The following is a 16,886-nucleotide window of genomic DNA, read 5'->3' as shown; positions in this document are numbered from 1 at the left end:
GTCGCTATGTTTAACTCTTTTAACATAGCGAGACAGTGTTTTAAAAGAGACTTATACTAATGGAAAAAGTCCGGGCGACCGGACCTTTTTCCATTAGTATAAGTTGATTTACAACGTGCACACTGGCCAATCAGCGTGCATGTTTTGGAATATTAATGGGGGGTCATGGTATAATTGTATTTTTTATGTATTTCTTTATGTATTTGTTTGTTTGTTTATGCACTATTTATTTACTCTCTGTGACTGGCGAAGACCTCATTAGCAACAAACATATGCAGGGAAGGCCAAGGCAAGAAAATCTCAGAATATACAATATATAGAATATGGTACAAATTTTAATATGTACTTCATTATAAAACTATGTCTGTAGGCAAATATGCAGATTTGATGAAGATACCATGAATAGAACTGTGGAGAAAGGCAGAAGGTCATGTGAAATAAATGCCAATTGTAATGTATATGGCAAACTAAAGGAAACGACAATACCTAATAAATAGTTCTAAATTGAAAACACACAGTATTTTATACATAAATATAAACCACAGGTTTCTTTTCAGGTTACAATGGTTCAATGTTGCTAACAAATAAAGCATTTAGTTTTAGAACAGCTGTCTGCTTCTAGCATCAAGACTGTTACTTTTTTCCAAAACTTCTACTAGAATATTCCACACTTCTACTAGAATATTCCTAATAAGCTCACTACCACCACAACACTGTGCCTATCAGGAATATGACTAATACACATGCTCTGATATGCAAGAGGCTCTGAGGAATGAACTGCTTAAAGAGACATACCTGTGCTGGTGTGCCTGTGTGCAGTGGTGGGTGTGGTGATGTCTGATGGTGCGGTTGATGTGCGTGGAGATGCGAATGTGGATGATGGTGTAGATGGTTCTGCTGGTGATGCTGTTGTGGATGTGGGTGATGTTGGGGGTGCTGGTGTGTGTACGGGTGATGGGCAGGCAAAGGCTGGTGTTGATGAGGTGGATGTGGGTGCATATGATGATGATGGGCCTGGTCCTGTTGAGAGTTCATCATGTCCATCATGTGACCCATGGAGTTCATGTTTCCATTGGGCATTGCTGCTGGATGATGGGTCAATGCAGCCTTCAGCCTCTGTGAAAAGAGGAAAGAAAAACTGTTAGAAACATAGCAAGCTTCAAATAAATATGTGCAAGGCATGCTATGCATACTCATTTGATTATGTCAATTCACTCACAACAGCAGAAGCTAAACTGTTAAAAAAAACAACATTTCAGAAACCCAAAGGTAGAATCACTACAAAATGGTATAAATTACATCTGGAGTAATGCAACAATCATATTGTGACACTAACAGGATCACTGTTCTGTACTACAATGCCCTTTGCTTATGGGTAAATGGAAGACAAAAACATGCTGGCCAGATACTTTGGGGAGAACTCAGATATGAATTAAAAAAGAGAGCAGTTGGTAGGAACAACTGAAGACAGTAAACAGCTGAAGATAAAGGTTGATAAGACCATAACAGACATACATTACTTTTTTGTGTTTTCCAGTTGTTCTAATTTCTACATATAATTTTCTCATAAAAGATTCATATTGTTTAATCGTTTATTAAAAGACACATGATTTTTTCCTAAATGCATGTGCCATTTTGACATTATATCTTAAATAAATCACTGCACCTACTTTAATGGTCATATCACACAGCTGATAACAAAAGGAGAGGAAACAGGAAAACAAACTGAGCCTGAACTCCTTTATTGAATATGTTGAGGCATTTGAAAGTTATCCTACAGAGGTGGAACAGTGTAAGGAAAGGAAGGATAACTGAAAGGGCAATTTTCAGCATGACTAAAAGGCAATATGGATTGAAATGTCTGCAGTTTTTTTGCTAAATGTGTAAAAATATATAACTGCTGTAACAGAATAGTTATCTGCATTACAGACAGAGTGCAATAGTAGAAGAGAAAATAGAATTAGTAAGGAACAAATGGATGAAGAAGGAGTAAAAAAGCAGAACTATAGCTTGGGTAACTGCCATCCTGAGCAATCCCCTAGTTGGTACCCATTCCATCATTGTTAAATGATGACAAAAAAAACATGTTCCAGCAGTTGCTGGGCAAATAGGTACTATATTTCTACATAGCAGGTCTTTCCTATCTTTGTTACATACTGTATTAAAGAGACCTTGGTACAGTTACTAGCACACAAATACACACACACACACACACACACACACACACACACACGCACACGCACACATACACAAACATACATACACACAATACACAAGTGCTCACAGACAGGCACACATGCGCACATCCACACACACAGGCACACGCCCCCCCCCCCCCAATACACATACACACATGTGCATGCACTTCAGACAGTCATTGAAATAATTTCAGTATCCCTAATAGTAATTACGGCTGCTTACATGATTATTGGCACTTGTGTGATCGTACCACTGACTTGTATGAATCTGGCAGCACATTGTCCCCACTGAGATTTGTGCCCTGTAACTGCTTGCACCTAGGGCAGTCACACTCTTCACCTCACTCTAGCGATGGCTTTGGTACAAAATTCATAGTAACATCTTAATACATCTCTGCAGACTATGCAAGGAGTAGCAGCTAACATAATCCTAGGGCATTGCAGATGTGGTAACACTGGAGGTTTTCATTCAACAAACTGAAAACTTCCCCAATGAGGCATTCATATTCATTACACAAGGCATCATGTCATTAAAAAATGTACATTAGAGTGTACCAAAATATTCACATATTATGCTTGCAAGCTGACTGACGCATGCAGAAATCAAAATAGACACAACAGTTCTGGGAGCCAGTTTTGGATGATGAGTGGCAATGTTTTTGCTCTGGAAGGAAGGAATATTTTTTGTTCTAAATGTAAAAAAAAAACAAACAAAAAACAATGAGAGTAGTAAAGTAGTTGATGAGGTGCACAAAGCATCTTTATGGTGGTGACTGTAAATCTTCAAATTACATAACTTTCATAGTCCTTAATACTTGTGTTCCAAAATATCAGCACATTATGTTCAGGAAGCTGTGGGATGAACAGAGACAGCAACAACTCCATGGCATGGAAGAGGATTTCATGCTGTGGCTGTACACTAATCTTTTAAAGTCAAAAACTGAATTTCTTCTCTGGATCATATTCTATAAAAACACGCACAACAACCTTTGTGTGGAAATACTAAAGACCGTCAAAGGCTCTACTTCTCAGAAACCATGCATACCAGGAATTAAGGGATTTCAGTAATTGCTCAACTTTTTGGTTTGAATAAGTACATCTAAGCATCCAACTTCATTAACTAAAAATGGTAAAATGATTCATATTTTGGGAACAAAAGTGGCATCAGAGCAACTGTGAAATGAACCAATCAGAAAGAACGACCAAGGCAATGGTATAGTTTTATGAGTTGAGGTGATGCCAGATATTTCTGTCCTCACAACTGTGATCCATAATAAATGGCTGCATTATACAGACATTTATTGAAATGCTAACAGAAATATTATATATATATATATATATATATATATATATATATATATATATATATATATATTATATGCTTCTTAAATAATTTAAAGAGTTAACCTCAGTTTGTGGTCATACCCTAAATGGGCAAGAAATGCCCCTGTTTTGAGAAAGAGATAAACCCATTGTTCTGAATGGCAGTAATGGATGATGTTTTGTATGTGTGTGTGTGTCCATGTGTGCGCCTGTGCACTGTGTGTGTGTGTGTGTGTGTGTGTGTGTGTGTGTGTGTGTGTGTGTGTATGGGTATGCACATGTGCAATGTGTGTGTGTGTGTGTGTATGGGTATGCACACGTGCAATGTGTGTGTGTGTGTGTGTGTGTGTGTGTGCGCGTGTGTATGTATGTATGTGTGTGTTTGAGTGTAGTAGAGTGAAGCTGCTTTAAAGAAAAGAAGAATTTTAAACAGATATGTGTTATCTTCCTTTCAAGGTACAAAGCAATACTCTCTGTTATTAGAACTGTATCTCCCGTGTCAAATAATATCTCATGTTGGCAGAGCCTCTGTGGGAAACAGTATGACTAGGATTACTTTTACACAAATAATAGTAACACATTTGCAGTTATAGTAACATCTACACTTTGTGAAACTTGACACTTGGTGGCAGGAAAACCCCTACCAATGTTATCATTCTTATATTGTGGATGTAGACAGACCTGTAGCTGGGGCAATTGGAAACCCCCAGCTGATGCGCCCAAGAGAAAAAAAAGTCTTCTAGGGCTTCGAAACAGAAAAAAATATTAAGCCTAGGCAATGAGCTAGTAAGTTTCTGAACAGTAGCTGTTTACTACTTTTCTAATTTCTACTACTCAACTGTAGCAAAAAACTATTATGTCTCCTTGTTACCACTGCTAAAACATAGCTAATATTTTAAAACATTTAAGCAGCAGCAATGTTTATCTGATACTTCTTAAATGGTTATCACCACTTGTGTTCAGTGTTAATGACTTGGAAAGAATGACCATCATTATCACTAAATGGGTGCTGAACAGTGTGGGTCTGTGTTGCAATACACACACACACACACACACACACACACACACACACACACACACACACACACACATATATATATATATATATATATATATATATATCTTTTTCTTTCGGCTTTTCCTGGTTAGGGGTCGCCACAGCGGATCATCTGTCCACTCATGATTGACAATGGAGTTTTATGGTGTCGAGTTGCCAGCCCGACGCCCAACCTTCCACAGAAGGCACACACACACACATGCACACACTCACATCTAGGGCCAATTTAGAGTGTCCGATCTACCTACTGCATGTCTTTGGGATGTGGGAGGAAACCGGAGCACCCAGAGGAAACCCACGTGACCACAGGGAGGACATGCAGACTCTGCACAAAAGGCACCCCAGCGTTACTTGATCGAAATTTCACAATCTCGAAAAAGAAACGTAGAAACTCACTTAAGCAAAAGTGCACTACACAGAAAGCACACTTTCACAAAAGTCGATTCAAAACAAACTACTTTAAACACTATTTGGCAGGGGGCAAGCTCTCCTGCACCCCACACTCACCCTACTTAAATACACTATCTCTGAGATCACACTACAGTGGGGAAAAGGATATATTTCCTTATCCCCACTGTTATGTGCTTCAGAGAACTGGCTTTAGCGAAAGTGCACTGTCGATGTAGTGTACTTTCGCTTAAATGGGTTTGATTTTTCTGTTTGTCGATATATAAAAATATACACACACACACACACACACACACACACACACACACACACACACACACACACACACACACACACACACACACACACACGTGCAAGAAAAACCCAGCCAAGCTAAAGTTTTCACTGTGTAATACATTAAACCTACAAAACTGGAGACCCATTGGATACATACAACTGACCACAACCCTTTAAGGAAGTACAGTGTTTCAGCAATACCTATACATACATACATACAGATATATATATATATATATATATATATATATATATATATACTAGATACCAGGACGACATGTTTTTCCTGTGGAAGGGTCCTGTAGATGAAATAAAGTCTTTTATTGAAATCATGAAGACATTTACGGACTTTCTTGACTTTACATTTGAAATGAACATTAATGAAATTAATTATTTAGATATATTGCTCACCAAGGATTATAATGAATCTAGGTTTATCAGTAGGATTTATCGTAAACCTACCTATTCTAATGGGTTTTTAGATTTCAGTAGTTGTCACCCTTACCATCAAAAGAAAGCCGTTGTCAAAGGACAGATGGTAAGGGCGGCACGCATGACGACTAAAGATATAGATTTTATGGATGAATGTGACAAACTAAATAGTATGTTCGTGAATAGAGGTTACCCTCAAGCTCTTCTTATTGAAATTAAAAAAGAAGTCGAGACAAAAAGACTCTCCGGACACTTTAAACCTATTTTGAACCTAGGGAGTCTTGATACTAATATAAGTCAAGATAATAAGGATGTTGAGGAACTGAATAGTGATAAGACCAGTTTGGGCATAAAATTTTTGTGCACCTTTTCAGTTGATCACCGTTATATAAGGGACATTTTACTCAATAATTGGTCTATTATCATGGAGGATAGGCAGTTGACAGATACATTGGGTCCAGTACCAGGTGTTACGTTTAGAAAAGGGTTTAGTTTAAAATCACTTTTGGAAAGAAACAAAAGAACATGGCCTAGTAGACTTAAAGGCATGACTAAATGCGGGACATGCCGTCAATGTAAAAATATCCAGGAAAGAACACAACTTTATATGAATAAAGAGAAATACAAAGTCATGGGTAATTTCAATTGTGGGACTAAAGCAGTAGTTTATGTAGCCTTATGCAATCAATGTTTGGCCTTCTATATAGGAAAGACCGAAAGGGCATTTAGGAAACGCATATACGAACATCTATATGCAATATCAAAAGTAGACTTAAAGAATGCATTAGCTCGCCACGTTTTGGAATACCCTGGCCATGCGTTTCGTTTTGCCGTTGTAAAGCAAGTTGCAACGGAATTAAACAGTGGCCCCTGGCAAGTTAATTTAGAGAAGGAAGAACTATTCTGGCAAATCAGAACAGGGGCATACATATATCCTGGAATAAAAGAAGCTGTTTCTTTGTCCTGCATTCTTAAATATTTGGCCTTGAGGAGATAATCAGTAACCATGTTAAGTTTTGGAATTTGTAGGCACCCCTGGACCGCTGTGTACACATCACAGGGTTTCTGTCGTTTTTTTTTTTGGGGGGGGGGGGTCACATTCTTAGACACGCTTGCACTATTTAGACAGTAATTTGTTCTACATCCAGTCCACCTGATCCCATTTTATATAGTATAGGTTTAAGACATCTTGTAGCCATTGGTTTTTTTGGGGTTAATTCCTTTTCTTTTCTTTTCCTTTTAAGTCATATGGAGTACTTTGATCTTGGGGTCAGTTGTTATACCTTGTCTCACTACAACTTTGGATATTTGCTTAGTCTCAGAGTGGGAAGGTTGTTCCATATTATTCATGTGTAGTAGGCTATATTGCTTTCTTACTGGGACTGAGGTTCTACATTGTTTTAACACTGGTACAGTTGTGCTACAACCAGCACTAAGTATGTCGGAAGTGATTTATTGCTGGTTCAAATACTTGTTTTTAACAGCATATTATTATATAATCATGTGCTTAAAGAATTATATATATTATATATATTTTAAAATATATTACCTTTAAGGAGTGTTTTTAAACAATAGTTTTATTTGTTTTTTAAGGAATATCGTAAATGTTGTGATTGACGATTTGAATTACAAAGAGTTTTTTAAAATGAAGGCTGGTACTTAATTAAGATGCAATTAACATGGTGGAGTAACACGTATTTAAATCAACTTTTTCGTGTTATGTACTGTTTTGTCTGAAGAAGGTCGGTTATTAAGCCCTCCGAAAGTTCTGGTGAAATAAAAGTGCTTACATTACGTTTTCTACAGTGATTTCATTCATTTATTTGAACTATTTGATTTAAATCTGCTGACAGCTTCCTCCGGGGTTTTCGTATTCAGCAGTTTGTTTGGCAGTTTTTAGTTTTATATATATATATATATATATATATATATATATATATATATATATATATATATATATATTTATATATATATATATATATATATATATATATAGTGGAAAGTGTGTGTGTGTGTGTGTGTGTGTGTGTGTGTGTGTGTGTGTGTGTGTGTATGCGCGTGTTCATGCTGCAATATGCATCTATATCTATATATATATATATATATATATATATATATATATATATATATATATATATATATATATATATATATATATATATATATATATATATATATATATATATATATATATATAGATATATATATATAGATATATACAGATATATAGGGTTCCTATTAAATGATCAAAGATACATTCTTTCGAATGCATCTTGATCGAACTTGAAAGCACGAAAAGGCAAAATAGTGAAACCGCATATAAGTGAATTCTTTCCCTGGGAAAGAAATTGCTTGGCTGCTTCAGTTACTTTGTCGTTTTCATCACTATAGTGCGATCTTGTAGTTGGTAAATTTAAGTAGGGGGTGTGTGGGTTTTTTTTTTTTGTGGAATAGCGATTTTTTTCCCCTTGTTTTTCCATGTTGTAAGCATTCGAGATTGTAAGCTTTTACTTACATGGGTTCGATAAATCGTTGTTCAAGGATTTAACATAGACCCAATAAATATATATATCTATATATATATATATATATATATATATATATATATATATATATACATGCACCTCTCCCCTGGACTGCCACATTAGCATGTAGCATGGCCTGAAGGAGTGTTACACATCTTTGTGCAAAAGCGCCATGTTGAGGCTGTCTCTAAATTTAAAAAGGTCACCTCTGGGTGTGCACACTATGTACATCTCACAGTAACCTTTATGAATTATCCTTCATTCTTGCCATTCTGTGACTTGCAGTTACAAGTCTCAGAACTAGAAATAGATAGTCTCTCTTTTCCAGGTCCTGTATAGATCAAATATCTTTCTTTGGGGATATCTGGTCTACTTACAGTTCATATCATCTTCTGTGAAACATACTATAACCCTCCTTTCAGTAGTTTCAGCAGTACTGATACACTAGCACCAAAAAGATGTGAGACAGTTTGGAAAGTTGAGTGGTGGATCCAGGACTTTGCAGAAGGCAGGGAGTACAACACTGGCGAATCCTACACAAATGCACTTTATAAGCACTTACACGCGTGCATGGATCATGCTATCCCTAATAGAACCAAGATGTTATCCTCTAAAAAAAGGAAGCCAATCTGGTGGTCCTCTGCCATAAACAAACTCTACAACAGAAGAAAGAAACTGTTACAAAAAAGAGTAAAATCCCATGACTGGAGGAACTCCCTGGTCAACCTCAGTAAGAAGCTGAGATCCTTCATAAAATCCTCCAAAGCTAGTTACGAAAACAAAATTGCCACTGACTCTAAAGACAACCACAAAGCATTCTATAGCTATGTCAAGAATCTAAATGGGAACACTCAGATCTCCTCTGAGTTACAGCACAATGGCGCTAAATATACAGAACCAACTAATATTGCCAACATCCTAGCAGATACGTTCAGTGCTAACTTTACCCCCCCCCTCACCCCCTAGAGGGCCCATCTCTATACTGGAAGAATGCAAAGTTCCTATAATCACGGCTGCACAGGTAAAAAACACACTCTCCAAAGCCAAGAACACAGCATCCATGGGACCTGACAATATCCCAGGCTGCATTCTACACGAACTACAGAATGAACTGGCACCCTACCTAAGTACCATGTTCAATCATAGCCTCACCTCAGGCTTTGTACCCACTGAATGGCGCACCGTGATGGTTATCCCACTCCACAAAGGGGGAGCCACGATGGACCCCGGGAACTACCGCCCCATTAGCCTGACGAGCCTGGTCTGCAAGGCCATGGAATGTATCATCATGGAACTCATAAACAAAGACATTGGTAATCTCCAAACTCTGGACCCTACCCAGTTTGGATTTGTAAAAGGCAGATCATGTCTCCTAAACCTGCTTGACTTCTTTAAAGCAGTCACCAAAGCCACAGATGAGGGTAAAATGGTTCACACAGCTTATCTAGATCTCGCCAAGGCTTTCGACACCATCCCCCACTCTGGAATTATAGATAAGCTAGGTATAAATCCCTATGTCACAAGATGGGTTGCCAACTGGCTCACGGACAGAACCCACACTGTGAAAGTAGCAGATTCCAAATCCGACATCAGACCAGTGACAAGTGGAGTACCACAGGGTTCAGTCCTGGGTCCTCTCCTGTTTGGTATCTACTTCTCTGAAGTGCAGGCCAACACAGAAGGTCTTTATTAACAAAGTTTGCAGATGACTGCAAACTAAGAGCCATAATCGAAACTCCTAACGATGTGGACAAACTACAAAAGGTCCTCACTGAGACAGATACCTGGTGTCAAAGCCATGGCCTGAAGCTCAATGCCAAAAAGTGTATTGTCATCCCCTTTGGTAAAAACTCTGTACCCATGAACTACCACATAGCTGGTAGTCTACTTAATGCCGAAATGTGATGAGACCTTGGGATACAGGTGGACAGTAGTCTCTCCTTTGATAACCACATCACCACAGTGGTCAGGAAATCCTTCTACGTGGCTCATCTCATCACAAAAGGATTCTCATCCAGAAAAAAAGAGGTCATTGTTCCCCTCTACTCATCACTCATTAGACCCATTATAGAGTACAACGCCCCTTTTGGTATGTACCTCACAAGACATCTACAACAACTGGAAAGACCACAGAAATACCTCACAAAGAGGATTACTGGCCTCAAACAGATGCCCTATGCAGACCGTCTCAAAAAACTACAGCTTTACTCCATCGCATATCGCCAACTCAGGGGCGATCTCTGCCTAACATACAAAGCTATGTCAAACCCAGAGCTGTTGGACATGCTCCACTTAAAGAAATCCCAATCCCTCCGAGCTACACACTCTAGGGACCTAAACCTTGTCACCACAATAAACAGAACATGCTGGAGGGATAGATTCCTGTCCCAGATACTTCCCATACTCTGGAACAGACTACCTATCTATGTCAAACAGAGCTCCTTATTAGCACTCTTCAAGAAAAATCTTGATGATTGGATGGCAAATGGGAAATTCACCCCGGGGATCACTTCTGTGGCTCTGCTCGACAGGGGCACAGGAAAATAATTTTCTTGGGTGGCGAAAGCCAGGGTACATTTTTTGGCTAGGCTTGTATGGGCCCTAGGGCTGATAGCCTAGTACTTACCTATGAACCTATGAACTTATGGGGTTGGGGGCGCTGAATACATTCAGTTGCATATCATTGTGGTCTGGCTATGGTAGTGGAGGTAGGTAGATCATGATCAGACAGCAAATTAATGGTCAGTACCAGTTGTTTCAAGACATGCCTGGGTGACATGATTAGTTACTCATGCCAAGTCAAGGTCCCCTTCCATAGTGGCATGGCTTGTCTCCTTCCATAGTGGCATGGCTTGCATATGTATTATGATAGCCTGGGAAAGAGTACCGGTGAAAGCAACATCACCCACCAAGTACCACAGTAAATGCAAGTAATGTTTAGGTTCATAGGTAGTTACTAGTCATGCAGTCAAGAAGACCATTGAAGAGCCTAGCCGAAATTCCCAATTGCCTCAAAGCACTGTCTGGATCATGACTTGCTCAGTGTTACACAACAGGCAAATAAATGCTGAGGAAATCAAACCCTGTACCACAGGAAGTAATTTAACAGCTCACAGCTTTAATCTTCTTTGCAAACACCTAACTTACTTTTCCGAATAAATTATAATTTTTATGAAAACTGTGAAGTTCAGTAAATTAAAAATGAGATGGCAAATTAAGAAACTACATGTTATGAATAAAAAATCCCATAAAGAAAATACTCAGTATATCCATATGCAGCGTTTAAAAACAGTTGTAGCCACTGTACCATTCCACAAAGAAATGCAATTCAGAGCATGCACTAGTTGTAATGCAGCATCAAATATGAACCAGAGGAACAGGCATTTGGATTAATCCATAAATATTATGTATAATTTGTGCCAAAAATAACCGAACACAAAAAGCTTTCCTCAGTAGAAAAAAAAATATGTCTTCTTATTATTCATTGACAATCATTGCATACTCAAACAGTCCCCCACACCCATTGCCTACCTAAAGTACCTGGTTTGACCCAGTACTGTAAAAATAGTAACCGTTACATTAATGTTTTTTTTTCAAATAAATAATTATATGAGTCTGTACTTCAGCCTGCTTCACCCAAATATACTTTAGCACTGCAAAGTAACAATTACAGCAGCAAACAGCAGAGCCAATCATTTTATCCACAGATGGCAGCATCCCCATTGCCTACTCATAGTATCTGGATTGACCCTGCCAGTTTAAAAACATAGAAAATAATGGTTAAATTAATGTATTTTTGTTGAATGGCGGCAGAAGTCGCAGACTGTATTCCACTTTGCTTCACCCGAATACACATTAGTCTTGCAAAATTAGAATTACAGCACAAAGAGCGGGTTCAATGATCCACAAACAGGGCCTATACCCATTATCTACCTAAAGTAGTCGGTTTGGAATGATGAAGATAAAAAATATTATTACATTAATGTATTGTTGGTCAAGAGAAACAATAATTTCAGTCATATTTCAGCTTGCGTCACCAAAATAAACATTAGTCCTGCAAAACAAGAATATTAACTTCAAAGAGACAATAACTTCATCCTGAGGCAGCCCACACACCCATTGCCAACCTGGAGCATTTGGCATGGCCTGCCAGGGTTAAAAAAACATAATTATGGTTACATTTATGAACATTTATGTGGTCTGATTTCACAAGAGGATTAGTTACAGCTTGTAACCCACTTTACTTCACCCAAATACACACTGCAAAACCAAAATTATAAAGAGAAATGGAATCATCACCCCCATTTTTGTCATTTTGTAGACAGGATCGGCGTTGCTGTTCTTCATCCTTCTGATGCAGACTCGCTCTCTCATGCCATTCTGCTCTCTGTCTTGGGCAGATCCCCAGGACCACTTGACCTTCTTCTTCCTTTCTATACTATTTCTTACTCTCTTGCCTGAAAATTAGAATTTATCCTTCAAAATTTTCAATATGTCAGCTTTCCCCACCAACTCCTGTTACTGGAATCAAAAAACACTTTATGGTACGATCACTATCAGCTTCATACAAGGTCCAGCATCTTACCACTTCAAGAGTCTCTAATGACTTATCTTTCTGTGGTCTTCCATCTTTGTTGATGTAATTATCAAGCCCTACATTATTATGACTTTTCTCCACGTCAGCTTTCCTGTATGCAGCAGCCTATATACTACAACCAACACTCTGATTCCCTCGCAAATTCCTCTCATCTTGGGGACAGTATCTTAGATATTCCTTATTTTTCCCAGCGCCATCTTAGATGCTCCTTATTTTTTCCCAACACATTCTACATCCTGTGCTGTGTTTCTTTCTCTGCATGTGTATTGCAATGGCGCCATCCCTTTCTCAGTCAGTCCCTTAGTCAAAACTAATAACTCATCATGAGTCCCACCCTCCATTGCCAAATTATGTTTGCAAAGTTAGTGCTTCCCTCCAAAAGCAAAGTGTAACTGAGTCACCTTATTCCTCGGAATTCTCCCTCTCTACATGATATAGTATGAGAAGTCCACTCCCATCCCTCTCTGTACTGGTGCCTTCACTGTTATCTTGTCTTTGTTTTCCACATAGGGCCCTTCCCCCACATTAAGTTTAAGGGAAGCCTGTTCTAGCTATACTTTTACAGTCCTGCCTTCACTGTCTTGTTTCCTAGAGTTATTAAGATGAAGATGGCCAGTGACAAGTACCCTCTCGGTTCTATATGTTTCCCTAGTGACACATCAATCCATGTTTTTCCTGTCTGCACCTTTTCTCAGCCCCTTGTGACATTCTAAGTTTCTTTCTAGTTATGGTGGTATGAATGAAGCATGGCAGCAGTTCTGAGAACGTGAATGAGTGACACAATTTTCTACACATGTTCCCGGATTCCACCACAGCTCATTTCACCACATTTACTTCTTCCCATGCCAGATCATTTGATCAAATATTCACAACCTACTAGAGATTATCTCTCATTGTTCAGTACTCTATGTCATCTACACACACAATATGTTTGCCAGCTTCACTGAGGTCAACCTTGAAGCTATTTTATACAGAAACAGTTGCTTTACACAGACCCTAGCAGTCACAGTTTAAACATCACCATGCTCTTAGCCTTCTTAACTCCATTTATTTAATTTAATTTTATTTTATTAATGTCACACAAGTTCATTGGCAGGACCAAAAGGGCCCTTTTTCAACCATGACCTAAAATCTACCATTTGCACTTGCTTGTGTATCTGTATTTAGTACACATTTCATACACTTTGCCCATATATCATGCTAATGTAAACATTGATTTTAGTAGCTCTGTTCAATCTAGAAGCACATTAGAAATGTGATCATCAGTTCCCGAATGCACTCGTGGCACTTTTCTAAACTCCATTCACAACTGCATTGAAACAGTCATTATCTTTCATTCCCTTCTGTACTACAGCAGTATCCATCCCTGATGGTCTTCAGTTGTACTTCTCAGTCCCTATAATACCTAATCGTAACCATCCCTATAATACCTAATCGTAACCATATCTCTGAAAACTTGTGCACATCAGACACTTTTCCCTTTGCCCTGCCATACCACTTCCAAGCTGTACACTTCCCGTATGTGGAATTACATTATTTGCCTCTTTCAGCTTCATGCCTTCAATGGTATTCTGTCTCCAGCCTCACATATTCCCCAATTTTACAACTACACCCCTCGATACAACTTCATTAACTACCTTTAAAACATGGATGCTGGAAAAGCATAATTAAAACCAAACTCCTTGAGTTTTTTTTTCTCTCTCTTGTGGAGATACATGCTGACACAAGGGCATAACCTAGTGTCCACCCCTTGATTTATGTCTCTTAGGAGACATGCAGTTACACCTTCAACCTATGGAAAAGGGCAGTAGTCATACATTTAGCAATGCCCTTAGCAGCATTTACTTGTCTTGCAGAGTTCAAAAGATCATTATTTTCAGCAAAAATATAATAAATTTGGTTACTGAAGGCCTGGAATTAAAGGTCTCACACTTCTACCTATCTAACTTAGAATACAGTATGTTATTTTTAACTCCAAAGATATTGTTTTTCTAAACCACAGTTTAAGGATAATATAACTTTACTTATGTTCACCTGTCTAAAGCTATAGACTGACTGCAAGTAACAGAATGCCCATCTTCCACTGCTAACCGAAAAATGAATTAAAGTTATCTTTAGGACATGTGTACAAAAAACACAGCTGGAAAACATCTTTGTTGCAGAGATGATGCCTCGGATGTGCAAAGGTAGGCAACATTTTACTTGCAGTTACAAGCAATTACAAGTGCCATGAATACAATGCTGACTGTACAGAGGTCAGTTTATAAGCTGTTCTAAACAGAAACAGACAATAATGGTAAATAAAGGCAACCTGATCACACAGTATGCCAATGCCCTTACTTAAAAGATAAACTGAAATTCTTACTTTCTTCTAGGTAATTACTGCCCCTCATTCTTGTTGCCAACCAAGTCCCTTCTATCTGAATGCCCATTTATTCTCCAAAACACTCCACAAGCCTGGGGCAAATGCTAATTGCCGATTAATTATACAAAACACTTTAGGCGCTGTGAAAATAGCAAACAGCAAACGGCAAACAGCAGTGCAAATTAATTCACGTACAGACAGCCCCAGACCTATTGCTGCCATTAGCATCTGGTTTTAAAATAACATTATTAAATAATAATAATAATAACTTACCAATAAAGACTGTGTGTGGAAAAAAAAAGCAGCAAAAAAGTGAACCAGCACGTAGGCAAATCCAATGACACACCAAGAGTATTCACTAAGGAATAAGAAATGACTGGAAAACAGGGTGGAGTACATGCAGTTTGAAATCCTTTTAATATCCACAAATAAATTTCACGTACGCTTTTAATATCCAAAAATATTAGGATATTAAAAGCGTAACTGAAATTTATTCATTGATATCAAAAGGATTTCAAAGTGCATTTACGCCACCTTGATTTCCAGCCATTTATTATCTCTTATTGAAACACACACACACACACAACTAACTTCCTCTCACTGTTAACCTCTGACCTCCCACAAAAATGTATGACCATTTTCATTCTAGCTTCTATGCCAGTTTACTATGACCATTTCCACTCTAGCTACTATGGTGAGCTACTGATGCAAGACATGGCAGTAGCTAGAGTAAAAATCACCATTCACTGTACCTACAGCTAAAAGAGGTAGAGTTGTGAGGGAGGCCGTACAGTATGTTGGGTTTTTAAAGGGGAGATGAGCGCATTTGTGCCAAGGCCTAAATCTGCCAATGAAACTCTTGTAGTAAAATTCATAAAAAACAAACTGAAATGTTCAGCAAAGAAAACTATGCACATCACTGAAAAAGATGTACAGATCATAAGACTGAATCTGGATAAGGATGTCTGCAGCCAGAGACATTAGCAAATGGTCCCTTAAACCACAATATTTGCTAATAATCTAGAAAGGTTTTATTCCCAGAATGACAGACTACTGCATTTGTCAAATAATGAAACTTATTTTAAATTTTATTTGACTGTCAGCTCTCATGCACTATTAAATTTCAGCTTGTATAATGCATTTTCATTGTAACAGTAAAACAGTAAGGCACAAAAACTAATGCAATGCAAGTTTGTTGAAACTGAGTGCAATGCCTGTAGTTACTGCATTCCTTCCATGTTGTTCTACTTTCTTTTTTTCTTATTTCACCTCTATTTTCAATGTCTTCTTTTTTCCTTGGGGCAACACAATCTGGCAAACCTATTTTTTCAGTCAAAAGTTATAAGTAAGACATATCTGGTACTAAATACAACAAGCAATTACTAACAGCACACAAACTGTACCACATATCTATGATTCAAAACAGTCACTTATTTTCAAAAGAGAGGTGAATACAGTGGCTGGGATTCAAAAAGGCCGACCCAGAGGTGAAAGCATTAATTAACATTGCTGTTTTCCCCCTTGCAGTAAGCCTTTCCGATTTTTAGACCACACTACCAATGTGGTGCAGCAGTTAGCGTTGTCGCCTCACAGCAAGAGGTTCTTCCGTTTGATTCTCGGCTGGAGCGCCTTCTGTGTGGAGTCTGCATGTCCTCCCCATGGCGGAGTGACGTTAAAGACATGCAGGTAGATGCGAGCATGAATG

The 16,886-nt window shown here is 38.3% G+C and overlaps 1 protein-coding gene across 3 annotated transcripts in view; it reads right to left on the bottom strand.

The window, feature by feature from the left end:
• CREB5 (cAMP responsive element binding protein 5) overlaps nucleotides 1-16,886 on the bottom strand; it is a 1,721,100-nt gene that overhangs the window by 107,268 nt on the left and 1,596,946 nt on the right. For all 3 annotated transcript variants that reach the window (XM_044066812.1, XM_044066813.1, XM_044066816.1), the window contains one exon: nucleotides 796-1,116. In XM_044066812.1, coding sequence (XP_043922747.1) covers nucleotides 796-1,116 — 321 coding nt within the window. The remainder of the gene's footprint in view (nucleotides 1-795; nucleotides 1,117-16,886) is intronic.

The sequence above is a fragment of the Protopterus annectens genome, chromosome 3.part1 (assembly GCF_019279795.1).
Source record: "Protopterus annectens isolate FY-2018-M chromosome 3.part1, PAN1.0, whole genome shotgun sequence".
In the NCBI taxonomy this organism is placed as follows: domain Eukaryota; kingdom Metazoa; phylum Chordata; order Ceratodontiformes; family Protopteridae; genus Protopterus; species Protopterus annectens.
This window is presented reverse-complemented; position numbering and strand designations above follow the sequence as displayed.